Source organism: Nyctereutes procyonoides, unplaced genomic scaffold (assembly GCF_905146905.1).
Source record: "Nyctereutes procyonoides isolate TBG_1078 unplaced genomic scaffold, NYPRO_anot_genome, whole genome shotgun sequence".
Classification (NCBI taxonomy): Eukaryota; Metazoa; Chordata; class Mammalia; order Carnivora; family Canidae; genus Nyctereutes; species Nyctereutes procyonoides.
Window position 1 is genome coordinate 9,774,067 of NW_026575043.1, and position 19,372 is coordinate 9,793,438.

Below are 19,372 nucleotides of genomic sequence, written 5' to 3' on the forward strand. Positions count from 1 at the left end.
GTTACGGTCTTGACGTTAAGCGCCCCCTTTCAAAAGGGCGTCGGTCGACGGCGAAGCGCGGTAGAGGCTGGGGCTCTCTCTCGGCTTTGTGCCTCCGCGGGCACCCGCGGGGATCCCAGGACCTCCCTCCGCGTCGTCCTTTCCCGGAACTCGCCTTCTGCCGCTGAACTACGCTTCCCGGCGTGCCGCGCGGCCGAGAGCGCGGGCTCGAGCGGCCCTCCCTTCGCCTTGGCCCAGCCCGCGGTCGCGGCGCGATGATGCGAGCGCGTCGGGCGCCGACGAGTGACGGCGTTCTGGCTCGCGACCGCGGCGGCGGCCTTAGCAGCGGCAATAGGCGCAATAGCGGCGGCGACTGCAGGGACGACGACGACGGCGGGGCGGGCGCTGTGCGCAGAGGGGAGGGGTAGGCGGGCGGCGCCGGCGGCTTCAACTGCGGCAGCCACGGCTGGGGCGACGGAAGGATCCCCATCAGCCGGCGGTCGGGGTAGGCCTCAGCGGCGCCTGGAGCGGCTCGCCGTGTCCTCCGCGGGGGATCTCCATAGAGACCGTGACATACACAGAGGCGGGGGGCCGCGGGAGGCTGCCGGGCCGGAGCCAGCTCCTCGGCCTCTGCCGCCGCCACCGCCTTCCCCGCCGCCAGCGCGCATTTTCTCTCCACTCCTGCCCGACACCTCGCGGCTCCCGGCGTGCCTGGGCTCCACTGTGTGGGCAGCGAAGGCGGACTTGCGGGCCGGGGCCGGGCGGGGGGGGCTCTAAGGCCGCCACCTCTGCCTCTCCCGCCCCCCTCACCCGCCCCGAAGCGGGAAGCCGCGGAGGCCCCGCCATGGCCTCGGGAGCCGGAGGAATCGGAGGGGGCGGTGGCGGCAAGATCCGGACGCGGCGCTGCCACCAGGGGCCGGTTAAGCCTTACCAGCAGGGGCGACAGCAGCACCAGGTAGGGGACCCCGCGGCGGCGGCGGCGGCGGCGGCGGCTGCTGCGTGTCGGCGGGTCGGGAACGCGCGCCCAGGGGCCCGGGCGCCCCACGTGGAGCGGACGGTAGGGCCGGAGGGCAGGCCCGATCGGGCCGCCGGGGTGGCGACGGGAAGTGGGCCGAGACGGGCCCGTCCTTGCGGCTCGCACGTGTGGTTCGGGCCTCCACCCCCCCCCTCCGCCCGCCCGCCCGCCCGCCCCGCCTTCTGGGCCAGGGGCTTTCCCCCGCACGGGCGTAGGGCGGGAACAGAAATTCTAGGCCTACGATGCGCGCATTTCTTTCGTTTTTGGCGGGGATTGGGGGTTTGAGGGTATTACTCACGTCCTCTCGAAGGAGAAAGGAAAAAGAGGTGGCTGGAGGCCCGCCCGTGCGCCTGCCGCTTGCTGGTCTCCCGCGGTTCCGTGGGTGCGGGGAGGGGGCTGTCCCAGGCAGGCCGCTTCCGAGCCCCCGGGCGAGGATGGGGCGCTCTCACGCCGCAAGTGGAAGAACTTTGTTTTCTTCGTTCTCAATTCCTCGTCCCCCCTGCGGGTGCCCCCTCGTTGGATCTGAGAGCGGCCGCTTGGATCTCCCCCGCCCCCCGTAACCGGGTTAGAGTTACCTAGGCCCTGGGCCATTTTGAAAGTCCCTCTTCACCCTTACGTCTTTTCTCCGCTGCGAGACTCTTCCCTCCCCTCCTCTACCCTCCCCCTCCCCCCCCCCCATTTTATTCTGGAGGCTGGAATTGGCTATTATGCACAGTTGACCGGGACTCCAGTCCTGATCTCATGCACGAAATATTTTACTATTACGGGGCGTATTCTAGAAGCTTAAGTACACTTTTGACACCCAGGAAGGTTGGTGGTCTTCTGATTCACCACCGTGTTGCACTCGTGGGTGTTTGAAATTTTGAAGAGGAGTTTATCCTCGTTGTAAAGGAGACAATCCATTTTGAGAAAAAATGATTTTTTTTTTAAAACCTGTTTGTTATGGGAACCGAATAGAAAACTGTTAAAAATTTATTTTAGTAAGATTCGCTTTCGAAACTTCTCAGTGATCAGGTGCGGGTAGGTACGTGCGTGTCTTAAACTTGTGGGGGGGAAAAAAAACCCACAGAAGTATAGCAAAAGGGTCTGATAACTTGTTGCGTCCTGTTAAAAGTAGGATTCCTGGATTGCTTTATTCCGGATGATGATGGTTTTTTGAATAACATGTTTGGTGATGGTGTTAAGTTGTATCATTAAAAAACAAAGCTTTTAAAGTAAAAATTCGGGAGAAATTTTTAACAGTGAAAATGGTGGTTTGCAATATTGAATAGCTCTCTACAAATGGGTAGAAGTCTTAACATTACTCATACCTCCCACTAGTTTTTCCCCAGATATATACAGAAAGGGGTTGGTTTTCAGATTTCTTTGGGAGGATCCAGGGGTACTTGCAGGCAAATTTAAGATTAGAATTCAGATCACATGATTGGCCATTTAACCAAATCCTTTTGTAGAATGGAAGTTAGACACACATGCTTTATGTATCTCCTGAAGAATAAATGTCTGAGTGCTTTCTTAGATCTTAAAAGAAAGTTACTGTATAAAAAAATGAAATGTTTTAAGTACATATATTGAACAATCTGGGCAGGATTTAGAAAGGAGCTAATATATTCCAGGTGGCAGGAGTTAAAATCACAGCTTATTTTCAAATGTACTTAAATAAAAATCTAGTTTTGGGGAGATGATGCCCTAACAATATCATACCTATGATCTAGGTTTTCTTAGAGCTGACATGATTTTAGGCTGTTTAGTTTTATTTTAGAGCTTGATAATTTATTATTTCCCCCTTTCTAAAATACTTTCAGCTTCTTGTCCTAGCCATTTAACTGAAAAAGAAAGTGCATCTTAGTTTTTTGGATTGTGATTAAAGATGTTTGGGGGTTTCTTTATCAACACTGCGAGTGTTACTTAATATTGGCAGACTCTACCAAAGGAAAGTATCCACGAGTATACCGAAAAAATGCTCAATATTTAAAAATCTTAAAAGAGAAACTGTCTTTAGTTCTTGCTGGGACTTTTGTGGACTTGTAGACCACCTGCTTGCTGTCTCCTGTCTTACGCTGTCACCTCTATGTTTTGCCTCAGCTGCTGAGTCATCATGAATAGCAAGGAGCTTCATGACATGGCATGTTTTGTACTAATGTTATTAAATTAACTGTCCAAGGGTTTCTGGGCAAAAACAAAGTTTTCGGTTGTGTAGTAGAGGGTTGGAATAGGAATGAGAGGTTTGGCACTGTTAGTTCATGGAGGTTTGCCATTGCGTGTCAGGCCAATTAGCTTGTGCAGTCATGCAGTACCTGCAACTTTTGCATGTGTTCTACTGACTTGTAATTTCCTGTTTTGACTTCTGGTTTAGCTCTGCTGAGATACAGCTAAAGATTACATTTTTTCCCCTTTAACTTCTGATCTTTAAAATGCCATCTTGCTTGAAGTTTGAAGACAGAAATCCATTGTCTTACTCAACTAACTGAAGGGTAGTAACTTAAAGAATTGTAGAAGCAAAAATGAAGAACAGCCCTGAATAATGTAAGAATAATGTAAGTCAAACATTTTCACTTGCCTCCTACCCCTTATCTCAGCCCAGATGCATTTAGGAAACGGTATCATTTTTCTAGTTGGGAGTGAACAGGTCCCTAAAAAAAGGTGCTAGTTTTCTGTCACCCCTTCAGTTTCCCTTCCCACTTGTGCAGATTGTCAGGCCCAGGAATTCAGCCCTGGAGAGATCAAGCTTTTCTTAATAGCCACCACCAAAAAACTTGAACCCATGGGCAAACCAGAACCTTGCTTCTGGAAGAGTCTACTGCCACCTCCTGGTGAGAGGGAATTAATTATTTTTGCCCTTTTTGGGGGGTTTTGTTTCCAGAGGTTTTTGTCTTCTGTTTTGGAGCTGAGGGAATCCACTCATTTTCTCTGCCTGGATGTAGTTTGTCTTACAACAAGGGTGGTGTTTGCATTTAGCTCTTCTAGAAAAAAGAGGGAACCCCTTTACTAAGTAGCTTAGATAGAAGTCTGCAGACTTTTTTGTAAAGGGCCAGATAGTAAATATTTTAGGCTTTGTTGCCGCAGGCTCTTTGTTTTGTTTTTACAACCCTTTAAAAAATGTAAAAATCATTCTTAGCCTGAGGCCTGCATGAAAACAGGCTGAGGGCTGAATTTGGCCCACACAGGCTATGGTTTGCCTAACCCTGGTATATATGACAGTTTAGGATTTTTTTTTTTCTTTTGCTTATTAGTTCCTATATGATAATTTTCCCCAAGTGTGTCCCACTTGGGATCTGATGGTGAAAAAGTATTCTCAGTTATGAAAAGGAAGAATATTTAGACATGGAATACGTAGTCATTCCAGAAGTCATTAAGTAGTTTTGACTTTTATCTTTCTTTGCTTTATTGTAGATGTTAAATACTGTCCGTGTAAACAGAACTGGAAATAGGTGATAGGGAAAAAATGTACTGTAATGGAGTTACAGCATCTGGGTTTGAACCTTGTTCTGCCAGGACTTGGAGAAGTTTTTTAAATTCTCTTTGCTTAATTTATTCGTCTCTAAAATGGAAATTGTTTTGAGGCATAAATGAGATGAGTAAATCTCTTATAACAGGACCTGGCATATATATATAGTTAGTAAGGACTCATTTGAAATTGTTGCCATTAAATACCACCTTTTGATTTACATGTTTGTCTCTGAATTTTGCTGCCTTTAGTAGAAGTTTTTTTCCCTTTATGTATAGGCCTATATTGGATTTAGGGACTTGTTTACCAGGTGATGAGGCTGGACTTAAAACTCTACCTCTCAAATACTTATTTTCGAACACATTGTCTTCATAGAAATGTCAGTCATTTAGTGTATAGAGGAGAATAAATCCAAGTATTAAGTTGTTTAATAGATTTTTTTTAAATTTTTATTTATTTATTTATGATAGTCACACAGAGAGAGAAAGAGAGAGGCAGAGACACAGGCAGAGGGAGAGGCAGGCTCCATGCACCGGGAGCCCGACGTGGGATTCGATCCCGGGTCTCCAGGATCGCGCCCTGGGCCAAAGGCAGGCGCCAAACCGCTGCGCCACCCAGGGATCCCATGTTTAACAGATTTTTTGTTTGTGATGGAAGAGCCTTGTGTGTGGTATTTTATCGATTCTCTTACCAATTTTTTTAAAGATTTTATTTATTTTTGAGAGAGTGTGAGCATGTGCATGCAGGCGGGTGAGTGAGCATGGAGGGGGGAGGGGCAGAGGGAGAAGCGGACTCCCCGCTGAACAGGAAACCCGACTTGGGGCTTCATCCCAGGACCCTGAGATCATGACCTGAGCCAAAGGCAGACGCTTAATGGACTGAGTCACCTGGGCGCCCACTTACAAATGTTTTTAATAAAATAAATGACAATAAACCCCAGGGATTGTCCCCATATCCCAGAAAGTCCTCTGATGAGGCTGGTATATATTAGTTTGAAGTAAAATGAAGACTTTGGTCCGAGGTCACTAATTAAAACCATTTTCTTTAGGCACAGAATATTATTAGGAAGATGTAATGACCTTGTGTTTTTAGAAATGTTTTATTTGTAGCTACTTAGCCTTGTGGTCCTGGTTGTAATGTATTTTTAATATTCTTCTGTGTTGTGTAGCGTGATTTTAAGTCTTGCCGCAAGATACAGTTTACTCTGTTTACTATCAGAAAGAGGATGGTAGAGTGCCTTTTTTTGTCTATAAATGTTTCAGTTTGCTTGATTTTGCTGATCTTCTTTGTACTGTGATTAAAAAAAACTCTTAAATCCTGTTTTCAAATAGATTAAGAAAAATGACAATAATCTTGTAGGTTACACTTAGTGACTTAAACTGCTTTGGTCTCTATTGGATTTCCTACGGCTAGTTTGAAAGGATTTAAGGATTCCATTTTTTTGTCTTTGTTTGATTACTGTTAATCATCTATTAATACCACCTCTTTGATATTGATAACTACAAATAAGAGACTAAGCCAGGTCCTGTTTCTCCTTACTGCATTAGGGCAGAATTTTGAAGGAGGTTGAAATTTGTAGCCACTTGTAGTTAAAAAAATTTTTTTTAGTCAGCAAATTTTTATGCTCATGGTTTTTTTTGGCTTCATCTCTTGAGGTTGAGCAGAGAAATGAAAAGTGTGGATTTTAAGTGGTGGCTAGCAGGGTTTGGACTGTGGATAGGGGACCTTTGGCTGCTGAATGACTATCTGTAGGTTGTAAAATAATGACAGAGTAGCTTAGATTTGGAAGTTAAATTCAGATTATTGAAATCAAATTCAATATAACCTCATTAGAATTTGAATACTTCATTACTTTTTTCCCTCATGGAAATAGCTGCATATTAAAGTTAAGTAATGTTATGATAGATACAGTACAAAACTCTAAATAACTGAAAGATTATGGTGGCATCCAGATTTTTACTATTTAGCATTTAAGATGTTTTTATAATTAGATATTCTCTAAGTCTCATGTGAAGTCTTGGGTTCTTAGCCCTTATTCTTCTTCATTTGACTTCATTTGGAGGGAACGAGAGTGAAAACTAGGGAAACTATTAAGTAAGAGTTTCAGAAAAGTTTGGAAAGGAGAACCTAGTGACATGGAAGTTCAGTGGGTAAGGAGAATGTACGCAGAAGCCTGGAAGAAAACTAAGGAAAGGTCGTTGACAGGTCTCAACAAAATAAAAGCAGCCAGAAGAGCAGATAGAGATCAAAACAACAATGTATTTGGGAGAAAGGGAGCTCCAAAACCTTAAAACCGAAGATGGATTATATTTGATATTTATACTCAGTGCTCAGTGAAATTATTTGAGAAAGGAGATTTTATAATCTGCATATAACTACTTTATAGAGGCTAATGTGGAGAAAAGAGAGTTTAAGTCAAGAAAGCTAAAAATAGGAATAGAGAGACTTCTATAAAGGAGAGGAAGTCTAAGCCATTTTTTAAAAATATTTTATTTATTTATTCATGAGCAACACAGAGAGAGAGGCAGAGACACAGGCAGAGGGAGAAGCAGGCTCCATGCAGGGAGCCCGACGTGGGATTCGATCCCGGGTCTCCAGGGTGGATCATGCCCCGGGCTGCAGGCGGCGCCAAACCGCTGCGCCACCGGGACTGCCCGAGGAGAGGAAGTCTAATATAGTAATGTTAAAGAGTTGGCCTGTAGGAGAGCTGTCTGGTAATACTGAGATTACAAATTGGTGGAAAGATATACAAAAAAAATGCCTTTTTCAATGCAAACGAGTTCTAAATTAGGATTATAGAAGAGCCTTGCCCCACCTCTACCCTCTTTCATTAATCCTTGAACTCAGGTAAAATTAATTTGAAAAACTAACATAGTCATAGAGTCCTACACATTGAATGTCTTATGTATATTTAGCGTTGAATTGGATTTACTTTTGGTCCTCAAATAATTTGTTGTAAATATCAGTGGCATTTTGGACGTTTTTTTTGCCATGTTTTGCCAAATGAAAAATTTTTACTTTTTGGAGAGAAAGAAAAAAACTCAGTTTAGTCCACATATAAAAATTCAATCTTAATCTTTGAAATTAACTTCATTATTTATAATTATCTAGTGTAGACTTTGCTTTAGGGTTACAAGGAGTGTTTTTAAGATTTTAATGCCCCATTTGTTTTGTTGATTTTTCTAAGCCCTTCATTAATTTTGCTTTCTTTGGCTACCTTTCTGCTTTCTTCATTTAGTTGGCTTTTACTATTTGTCATTCCAGGGAATGGTTTAGTTTTCCTGTACTCTTGGATATCTTTCACAAATTGTTTTCTTAAAGGGAGGGCTATTAGTGGCAACAAATTATATTTTTGTAAGGTGAAATTATTACACTAAGAAAATGTATTTTTTATTTTTGAATACCAGAATTGCTGAACTTCTTTTTCGCATCCTGTCAATGCCCAGTCTTATGCCCAGTTCTAATGTGGGCATAAGATTGGTTGAGCAATGCAGTTGTGAATACGTTTTTTTTTTTTTTTCCCCTTGCAGTTGTAGATAAATTAAAGCAGCGTGTCAACTAACCTGTGCTCTGTACGGATCTGGTGCCTGTCCTCACAGAGTTGATTGATGCTCTAGTAGAGCCGATGGACAGACTGATTAATCCTGTTTGACAGGTTGCCACCCTGTATGAAGTAAGGGCACTTTTGGTGCACTTAGGGGGTGACTATCCCAGACTTGGAGGATCAGAGAAGGTTTTCTGTAGGAAAACTGACATCAAATTATAATGGTGGCAGTTTTGCTGAAGTCTCTGAATGTAGAGAAATTAACCTGGTAAACTAGGACTTGAATATTCACACCTCAGTAGACCTTTACTCCGTGTACTTCTTTTTCCCTATCAGGTTTTGTTCTCTCCTCTTAATATCATGAAGTAGTTTTTCTCCACAGCCATGTAGGGAGCTGATTTGCCTCATTCCCATAAAGACTTGAAACATTTTCTCTCAAGAACAACTGAAAATGTAATAGACGTTCTTTAGTAATAGCATCAGAGGAGCTTTCACTTCCATATGAAAGTGACTTTTCCCCTTTTCTAGTTCCCTCACTCTTTCTCACTTTTCCAGTTAGTGGCTAAAGTATCCTTTGATCTTCAAAACTCTTAAAAATTGCCGGGCAGGGATGTATCTCTCCCAATAAGTCCTGAAGTGACTAGATATATAAGCTACAGAACAAAGGGTTACACGTAGATTCTCACACATAGGCATGCACACACATATGATTCAAGAGGAATTTTACAAGATTTAAATAGTTATTTAAGGCTTACTGGACTTTGTACTTATTAATACGGTTGGTTACCAGAACCTTAGATGGCATGTGCCAAGGACAGTCCTATATTTAAGACTTTGCACTTTTGTTCTCTCAGCCAAAATAGTTCACTAGAAGTTTACATGGCTGGGTCTTTGCTTATATAAAATAACTATCCCATTTTGCTTTATTTTTGTTCATGGCACTGAATCACCACATTTTGTGTTCATATTATATTTACTTGTCTGTCTGTCTCCCAAATTTAGAATATAAGCCCAAGAGAGCAGGAACTTGTTTCTGCTGTCTCCCCACTGTTCCTTGCCTGACATGTAGTGTTCAGTCAATAAGTATTGATGGAATGAATTGAATGAACAAAATAATATCTGCATTTACCTTTATAAGTTAGACAAGATTCTAAAATATTTTACAGAAATAAAGATTGGATATAACTTTTGGGTAATATGAATGCTACCCCAAGTGTTGGACGTGTGTTCCTTTGTTGATAAAGCTACATGGACTGACTTTTTAACTTTCATGCTCATTAGGAAGAAAAGTTAACAAGTAGCACTGCTTTATCAGTTAAGGACCCTGCAAGAAACACTTCACTCCAGATGGTTCAACTGAAATTATCTTTAAGAAAGAGTCTACTTAGTATATGCTAGTGGTTAAAGGAGTAAATATTGGATAGCAAGATGCCCAGAAGCTAGCAGGAGTAGGAAGCTGCTACTCTTCCTAGGACTCAAAGGATGAAGGAAGAAATGGTGTAGCTGGAGTGGAGGAAGGACCACCTGGCTGGAGCAATAGTTTTAGAAATGGGGCCCTTGATCAGAGAGGAAGCACAAGAAAGACTTAGACTTCTCTTTTCTCCCTTCCATAATATCTGGTATCCCCTAGTATTTCATGGGCCACTCCTACCAGAAGCTGGTTTGGTGGGATAGCCTATCAAGAATAGAGTGAGTGAAGAACAAGTGAAGACTACTACAGCATCAGATCTGTGATTTGATTTTATTGTGCAGGAAGACCTAAATTTATTTATTTATTTTATAATAAATTTATATTTTATTGGTGTTCAATTTGCCAACATACAGAATAACACCCAGTGCTCATCCCGTCAAGTGCCCCCCTCAGTGCCCATCACCCATTCATCCCCACCCCCCGCCCTCCTCCCCTTCCACCCACCCCTAGTTTGTTTCCCAGAGTTAGGAGGAAGACCTAAATTTATTGAGAGAGATGAATGGATAGAAAATCGTTAATAACACTACAAATAAAAACTATTGCTAAAATTTGGGCATCACGGGGAAGCTGTAAGCTGCATTATATTCCACACTGTCCTCTGTAAGATTTGTTTTTCTGGGGGATCCCAGGGTGGCTCAGTGGTTTAGTGCCTGCCTTTGGCCCAGGGCGCAATCCTGGAGTCCCGGGATCGAGTCCTGTGTCGGGCTCCCGGCATGGAGCCTGCTTTTCCCTCTGCCTGTGTCTCTGCCTCTCGCTCGCTCTCTCTCTCTCTCTATCATAAATAAATAAATCTTTAAAAAAATTTGTTTTTCTGATTGATTATAGAATATCTTATGATATATTTTAATAACTATCTGACTAGTGTTCCACATATATATGTTTTCCAGATCTGTTAGGACTTAAAGTATACATAATTTTTATTCCCCTTAGAGAGGGACCTTTTCCCTAAAATGTATTGTAATATCCTGAAATGCATCTAATTTCCTAATCTCTTAAACTAGAACAGTGGTTCTCAAACTTTAGCATTTAGAATCACTTGGGAGGGTGTGTTAAAACAGGTGAGCCTGCTTCTAGGCTGGGATAGAGCTTGAGGGGATGCTGAGGTTATCAGTAAAGGGACCACCCTATGGGAACCACTGCACTAGAGTACACTGTGCTTAATTTTTGTGGTTGCCTTAGGGTCGTTTACCCTACAGGGGTATACTGAATTTAAGGATGTTGGTTTTTTATAATCGTTCCGGGTCAGTTTTATCACCTGTATTTCTTTTTACTGTCACACTCTTCATGCTGCCCTTCATTGTGCCACCAGAACAGCTGTGGGCTGTGATCAGATACGTGGGTAAAATTTTAGTTTAAAAAAGGGAAGGACCAAGCAAAGTTCTTGAGCATTAGTGAGTTTTATTTTATCCATTTTGACTGTTTCAATTTTATTATTTTTCCACAATACTTAATGCTGCCTGATATATGGCCTTTGATGAAGTATGGTGTTAATTTTAATTTGTTCTGTACTTGCCCCATTTTTAAAAATTTTTTAAATTTACTCATTGGAGAGACAGAGAGAGTGAGCTAGAGTGGAGGGGGAGCAGAGGGAGAGGGAGCCTGCCTCAGGGCTTGATCCCAGAACTCTGGGATCATGACCTGAGCCAAAGGTGGATGCGCAACTGACTGAGCTACCCCAGTGCCCTGTACTTGCCGTCTTTTTTTAAAATTAATTAATTAATTAATTAATTAATGATAGTCACAGAGAGAGAGAGAGAGAGGCAGAGACACAGGCAGAGGGAGAAGCAGGCTCCATGCACTGGGAGCCCAATGTGGGATTTGATCCCTGGTCTCCAGGATCTCACCCTGGCCCAAAAGGCAGGCGCTAAACCGCTGCGCCACCCAGGGATCCCCTGTACTTGCCCTCTTAAGTGAGTAGGAATCAGAGGGAATCTCTGATACTTTTAGTAGCCTAATACCTTAGAAGTTCACCCCAAACCTTAATTTTACATTAAATTCTTGCTATCATGCTTTAGCTAACTTACTGCTTCATATCAAGTATGTGTCTCTTTTTCAAGTCTTTTTTTTTTTTTTTAAGGTTTTATTTATTTATTCACGAGAGACACAGAGAGAGAGAGGCAGAGAGGCAGGCTCCATGCAGGGATCCCGATGTGGGACTTGATCCTGGGTCAAAGGCAGGCGCTAAACTGCTGAACCACCCAGGTGTCCCTCTTTTTTTTCCAAGTCTTATTAATGTTATATCTTGTAAGCACTTTCCAGTCTTTTGAAATATATAGGGAGGGGGTAAATAAATATTTAAGTATAAATAACAAGTAAAAATAATAAATAGTATATGTTTATTTTTATAAATACTAAATCACGGATGTAGATACATAATTTTTCTTTCCAAAGAAATGAATACTGTGTAACATTAGAATTGAGAAGGGGAACAGTGAATTTGTGCTTTTCAGTAGGAAGTATTTTATAGGGCTGTTGGCTTCCTGTATTGCTGGGGAGCTTATATCGTTGTAGTTTGGTTCTCAGTTTCTGTTTGGAGAATACATGGAAAAATAATTACATATTTCCCAGTTGTTACCTATACCTTTCAAACAGTAGAGAAAATGCTATTCAAGTGCCAGTATTAGAAGTGTCTTCTTTTTTGTTGACAGGATATTTCAAGGCCTCTTTGTGTTGGGTTAGCTTTCAGAGTGTGTGTGTGTATATATATATATATATATATATATATTCTGCCTTGATTTTTTTTTTTTTAGAGAGGTTTTATTTATTTATTCATGAGATGCAGAGAGAGAGAGAGAGAGAGAGAGAGGCAGAGACACAGACACAGGCAGAGGGAGAAGCAGGCTTCATGCAGGGAGCCCGACGTGGGACTCGATCCTGGGTCTCCAGGATCATGCCCTGGGCCGAAGGCAGGCACTAAACCACTGAGCCACCCAGGGATCCCCTGTTTTGCCTTGATTTTTAACCATTGTTTTTTGTACCTGCCAGTTCATGTTTTCTCTCCTTTGATTCTTTTTTTTTTTTTCAAGATTTTATTTATTTATTCACGATAGACATAGAGAGAGAGAGATGCAGAGATACAGGCAGAGGGGAGAAGCAGGCTCCATGCCAGGAGCCTGATGCGGGACTGGATCCTGGGACTCCAGGATCGCGCTCTGGGCCAAAGGCAGGCGCCAAACTGCTGAGCCACCCAGGGATCCCCTCCTCCTTTGATTCTTTATCTAGAAATCCTGCTAATGCTATTTGTGAAAGAAATCCTTGCCGAAACTTGGTTATCTCACCCCATTTTGTTTCTGCTAGTTTTTTTTCTTTATTAGTAATAAAATTATCAAGTATATGTTTCTTCATATTTTGGAAATGTGAAGTGTTTTCACATTATCATTTGATACTCATGATTCCTTCTCAGGTTGGAGGGGGTGTTATTGTTATTTTACCTAGAATAAATCAAAGTATGGGGACGTAGTCAAACTTTATCCTAGGTCCTATCAATCCCAAAGCCCATCCTTTTACTTTACTTAGATAAACCATAGTAGTTGTGTTTGTACCGTGGGCAAATTACTTAAAACTTTATTGTTTCTCTTCATCAGTAAAGTGACATTATTAGTATTAGCTTCATAAAATTAGTGTGAGGATTGAATTTAATATGTGCAAATTGCTTAGAACAGTGCCTGGCACATAACAAAGCTACAATAAGTGTTAATAGTACCAATAGTTGTACCACATTTTTTTTCTCCCTTTAATAGTTGTCATAATAAAATTCATTCCTCAGGTCTTCAGACAACATTTGATATAAAAAAAAGTTTTCCCATCAAAAAAATCTTAGGTTATTTATTGAATTTATTGCGTTGAGGGGATCCCTGGGTGGCGCAGCGGTTTAGCGCTTGCCTTTGGCCCAGGGCGCGATCCTGGAGACCCGGGATCGAGTCCCACGTCTGGCTCCCGGTGCATGGAGCCTGCTTCTCCCTCTGCCTGTGTCTCTGCCTCTCTCTCTCTCTCTCTCTCTCTCTCTCTCTCTCTCTCTCTCTGTGTGACTATCATAAATAAATAAAAAAATTTTTTGAATTTATTGCGTTGAATTGTTGTATGTCTTAAAAAGACTCTCATTTTTATTTGTCCAATTTTTTTTCTTAACGTGCAATAAAAATAATTGCTTGGGGAAGCTGTTGAAGGTATTGTTTATGTTGCTTTTTTTTTTTGTCACCTTTGACAATCAGTGATTAGTTCTTATATTAACTGTAGATTTTTGAAAGTGATGACAGGTACATAGGTAACCAACATATAGAGCTTCATCCTTGTTAACGCTTTTCTGGACGACCACACATGGATACGATACGGAACATTCCTTATTCCTTCCGCCCACACGGTTTTGTTGAGCCAGGTATCATTGTGTACATCTGGAGTTCCCATTTTCTTGATGGCAAATTTCCGGATCTCTTTGAGTGTCTGAGGAGCAGCTTCTTGAAACCCACCCCATGGATGCCCTTGTGAATGTGAATAGTGTATTCTCTGGTCACTACCTCATTGATGGCAGAACGGTGTTTTTCTTGCCACCCTTCTTTACGGGAGCCATTCTGCTGGGCTCTGGTTAGAAGGAAGTGTTGCTTCTTTTAATGCACTGATCTAAAGAGTATATGGCTTATTGATGGTCTGTTGGAGTTTTTAAAGGGTTAGAATATAAGGCCATTTGGGGCAGTTACGGACTCATGGATCTATACATATAGAAGAAAGAAAAGTAGGAATTTCATAATGTCTGTAGAATTTGTAGAATGCCATCATGTCAGCATTAAGGCAAGTAAATGAACTTTAGAAAACTTTAGTCGGAAGTAGTCATGTTTTGCTTGATAATGGCTTTTTGTAAGGTATGTATTTAAAAAGATAAATTTCTAAAACTACCTTATGTGTTTCTTCCTCCAACAGGGTATTCTTAGCAGGGTTACAGAATCTGTTAAGAATATTGTGCCAGGATGGCTACAAAGATACTTCAACAAGAATGAAGATGTATGCAGCTGCTCAACAGACACAAGAGAGGTACCGCAGTGGCCAGAAAATAGAGAAGATGATCATATAGTATATGCCGATGAGGAGAGCTCTAATATTCATGATGGGAGAATCACTCCTGAGCCAACAGTCAGTAATACAGAAGGTACATAGAATGTGAATATTTTGTTATGTGTGATAAGTTTTTATAAATATTTTTTACTGTAATAAATCTACTTGGGTAGTACATAAACCATGGAGGAGGGTGATGATCAAGTTCAAATGAATTATCAGCTTTTTGTGTATAGGGGAGATTGATATATCAGTTAAGAATGCAAGCTCTGGAGTAAGACTTGGGTTTTGAATTTTCAGACTACCAACTGTCATGTGGCTTTTTGGACAAGAGAATCTTGACATCTCCTTAGTATCCTCATAAATTGTTTTGAGAAAAGTAGAAAAGAAGCTCTTGGAATAGGTCCTGGAATTAAGGGAACACTGTATGATGTTAACTGTTACAATGGAACTGTGATAATGCCTCCCACAACACTAGAATTTAGGTGTAGTATAACTGCAGTTGGCTCCTGTCCTCTCTGCCCCAAGTTCAGCTGTGTCATTTCACTAGTCTTATAATTAAATGATCCTGCATTTTAAAGGCTTGGGCTTTTTTGGATCCTGTTACAGCATTTTGATGGGGTTTACAAATATTAAATAGCTTCAGTATAGCTCATGAATATGGCATATTTGGAAATAGTACTCTGTCATTTCACTGTATAGTTTTTACAGCTTTATTGAGATATATTTTATATGTATAGAACTCATCCATTTGAAGTGTACAGTTTAATGTAAAAGAATGAAACTAGACCACTTATAACACCATTTACAAAGATAAACTCAAAATGGATTAAAGATCTAAACATGAGGGCAGTCCCAGTGGCGCAGCAGTTTAGTGCCACCTGCAGCCTGGGGTGTGATCCTGGAGACCCGGGATCATCCTATGTCGGGCTCCCTGCATGGAGCCCGCTTCTCCCTCTGCCTGTGTCTCTGCATATCTCTCTCTCTCTCTCTCTCTCTCTGTCTCTGTCTCTGTCTCTATGAATAAATAAAAATCTTAAAAAAAAAAGATCTAAATATGAGCTCTAAAACCATAAAAATCCTAGAAGAGAGCTTAGGCAGTATTTTCTCTGAACATGGACCATAGCAACATTTTCTAGGTATGTTTCGTTTCCTAAGGCAGGGGAAACAAAAGCAAAGATAAACTATTGGAACTACCTCAAAATAAAAAGCCTTGCAGAGCAAAGGAAACCCATTAACAAAACAAAAAGGTAACCTACTTGAATGGGAGAAGATATTTGCAAATGACCTATCTGGTTAAGGGGTTAATGTCCAAAATATACAAAGAAGCTATGCGACTCAACACCAAAATTTCCAAACAATCCAATTAAAAAATGAATGTAGGACCTGAATTGACATTTTTCCAAAGAAGACCTAAAGATAGCCAACAGATGTGAAAAGATGCTCAGCATCACCTATCAGAGAAATGCAGATCAAAATCACTATGAGATATCACCTTAAACCTGTCAGAATGGCTAAAATAAAAAAGATGAGAAATAACAAGTGTTGGCCAGAATTTGGAGAAAAAGGAATTTTTGTACACTGTTGGTGAGATTGTAAATTGGTACAACTACCATGGAAAACTGTGTGGAGGATCCTCAGAAAATTAAAAATAGAATTACCATATGATCTAATAATTCCATTACTAGGTATTTACCCAAAGAAAATGAAAACACTAATCTGAAAAGATAAATGCTCTCTTGTTTATTTATTTATTTTTTAAAATTTATTTATTTATTTATTCATGAGAAGCACAGAGAGAGAAAGAAAGAGGGAGAAGCAGGATCCATGCGGGGAGTCCACCATGGGACTTGATCCTGGGACTCCAGGATCATGTCCCGGCCTGAAGGCGGTGGTGCTAAACCGCTAAGCCACCGGGGCTGCCCTGCTCTCTTGTTTAGTACAGTATTATTTATAACAGCCAAGATATGGAAGCAGTCTCCCTGTCCATTAGTAGACAAATGGGTGAGGAAGATGTGAAATACGCACAAAATGGAATAGTATGTGATCATTTAAAAAAAAGACAAGATCATGCCATTTGCAACAATATGGATGGACCTAGAGGGTATTATGCTAAGTGAAGTAAGAGAAATGAGAAAGACAAAACCATATGATTTCAGTCATGTGGAATCTAAAAAAATTCAAATAGAATCAGCATTATAAATACAGAGAATAAACTGATGGTTGCTAGAGGGGAAGGGGTGGGAAGATGGGTACATAGGTAAAGGGGAATGGGAGATATAGGCTTCTAGTTATGGAGTAAGTCATGGGGATTAAAGGCACAGCATAAGAAATATAGTCAATGATATTGTAATAGTGTTGTTTGGTGACAGATGGGAGCTACACTTTTTGGTGAGCATCTTAAAATGTACAAACTTGTTGAATCATTGTGTTGCACCTGAAACTAATGTAATGTGTGTGAACCTATACTCAAACTTAAAAAGATGAAGTTTATAATTCAGTGGTTTTAAATATATTCAGAGTTGTTCAGCCATCACTGCAGTCAGTTTTAGGATATTTTCATCACCATCTCTGTCGCCACCTGCCCCCGCAATCCTCGGCCTATCAGTGGTCACTCTCCATCCGAGGCAACCACTGATTTGTCTTTGTCTCTCTATGGATTTTCCTGGACTGGACATTTTATATAAAGAGTCATAGAATCTGTGGTCTTTTGTGACTGGCTTATTTCACTTAGCATAATGTTTTCAAGGTTCATCCGTGTTGTGGCATACATTAGAACTTCTTTTTATTGCCAGGCAATATTCCATGGTATGGATAAAACTACATTTTATTTATCCATTCATTAGTTAATGGACATTTGGGTTTTTCCACTTCTTGGACATTATGAATACTGTTACAGTGAATATTCATGTGCAGGTTTTTGTGTAGCTGTGTTTTTTCTTGTGTATATACCTAGGAATAGAATCACTAGTTCAAAGGGCAGTTTTAACTTTTCGAGGAATAAGTGTGTTCCAAAGTGGCTGTACCATCATGCCTTCCCACCCACAGTGTATGAAGACTACAGTTCCTTTACATCTTCACCGATGATTACTTTCCATTAAGAAAAAATATTTATTCATTCATGAGAGCTACAGAGAGAGAAGGGGGGGGGGCAGAGACGTAGGCAGAGGGAGAAGCAGGCTCCATGCAGGGAGCCTGATGTGGGACTTGATCCCAGGACTCCAGGATAACGCTCTGGTCCGAAGGCAGGTGCTAAACCACTGACCCACCCAAGTGTTCCTATTTTTCATTTTTAAAATTTTTTTTTAAGTTTATTTTTTAGTAACCTGTGCACCCAACAACATGGGGCTTGAACTCATGACCCTGAGATCAAGAGCCGTATGCTCATCCCACTGACCCAGCTAGGCACCCTTTGAATTTTTTTTATTACAACTCTTTTAGTGGGTTGAACTGTTATCTTGATGTGGTTTTTGATTTGCGTTTCCGTGATGAGTAATGATACTGAGCATCTTACCATGTGCTCATTGGTTGTTTGCATATATTTGGAGAAACGGCTATTCACATCTCCCTTTTCCATGTTTAATTGGGTTGTCTTTCTGTTGTTGATTCGGAAGACGTGGGGTGTATGGCCTGTTAATTTTGGTGATCATAGTAATATGTTGCCTGATTTGCTTGTTATGAAACCTAGTGAGAGTGAAATGGGCCTGAAAGAATGATTCTCAGTGCGGACAAACGGTCTACCTAAGTTTTCTTAGTAATAGCCGATTTTACTTAGTCTTTAAATATTTCCTTCTTTTTTATTAGAATAACTTAGGAAGTTTTTTAATATCTATATTTGGGACTGATTTATTTAAATATGTTACAATTGCGTTGAGGCTTTTATCTGGTAGGTCTATGCTGACTGCCTCCACGTCATTTTTTTTTCCTGGGCATTGACGGGGACCCCTGCTGCTTTTTTCATTAGAGACTTCCGGTGTTCTCCAGCCTATATCCACAAGTGGCTGACAGTCTTTTCCATCTTTGATGAGCATGCTTGAGAGGATTTACTAACTTGAAGAATTAATTTAGTTCAGGTGTGAGATAAGTGGAGCGTTTTCTTATTTTATATCTATAAAGTTCTTTTTTGTGTGTTTGTATTTTCATTTAAATAATGGAATTAATTCAGTGGCTTGCCAAGGTCAGTTCCAACTTGGATTTTATTCATTATTATTATTATTATTTTTATTCATTATTTTTAAAAAAGATTTTGTTTACTTGAGAGAAGGGAGGATGAGAGTGGGGTGAGGAGCAGATTCCCCACTGAGCGGGGAGCCCAATGTGGGCCTTGATCCTGGGACTCCGGGATCATTACCTGAGACAAGGCAGATGCTTAACTGAGCCACCCAGGTGCCCTGGATTTTGTTATGTTCTTAACTTTTATTTCGTAGTTTTTTTTTTTTTTTTTAAAGATTTTATTTATTTATTCATGATGGGGGGCGCGGCAGAGACACAGGCAGAGGGGGAAGCAGGCCCCATGCCTGGAGCCCAATGCGGGACTCGATCCCTGGACTCCAGGATCATGCCCTGGGCCAAAGGCAGGCACTGAACTGCTGAGCCACCCAGGGATCCCCTATTTCGTAGTTTTTCTATTACATGTGTTGTGTACATACCTTTGTGAGTAACTTTTTAAAAAATGTTTGTTTGTTTATTTTATTTTATTTTATTTTATTTTATTTTATTTTATTTTATTTTATTTTATTTTATTTTATTTTATTTTATTATTTATTTATTTATTTATTTATTTATTTATTTATTTATTTGAGAGCAAGAGAGAGCACAAGCCGGGGGATAGGGAGAGAGAGAAGCAGAAAGGAGACCTCTGGACTGAGCAGG

At 41.1% G+C, this 19,372-nt stretch overlaps 1 protein-coding gene across 1 annotated transcript in view; it reads left to right on the plus strand.

Annotated features, from left to right (window-relative positions):
• Positions 1–439: 439 nt before the first annotated feature.
• NUP153 (nucleoporin 153) overlaps positions 440–19,372 on the plus strand; it is a 71,699-nt gene continuing 52,766 nt past the window's right edge. Inside the window, exons 1-2 of the mRNA XM_055322737.1 lie at positions 440–934; positions 14,369–14,594. Of these exons, the coding sequence (XP_055178712.1) occupies positions 824–934; positions 14,369–14,594 (337 nt within the window). The 5' untranslated portion in view covers positions 440–823. The remainder of the gene's footprint in view (positions 935–14,368; positions 14,595–19,372) is intronic.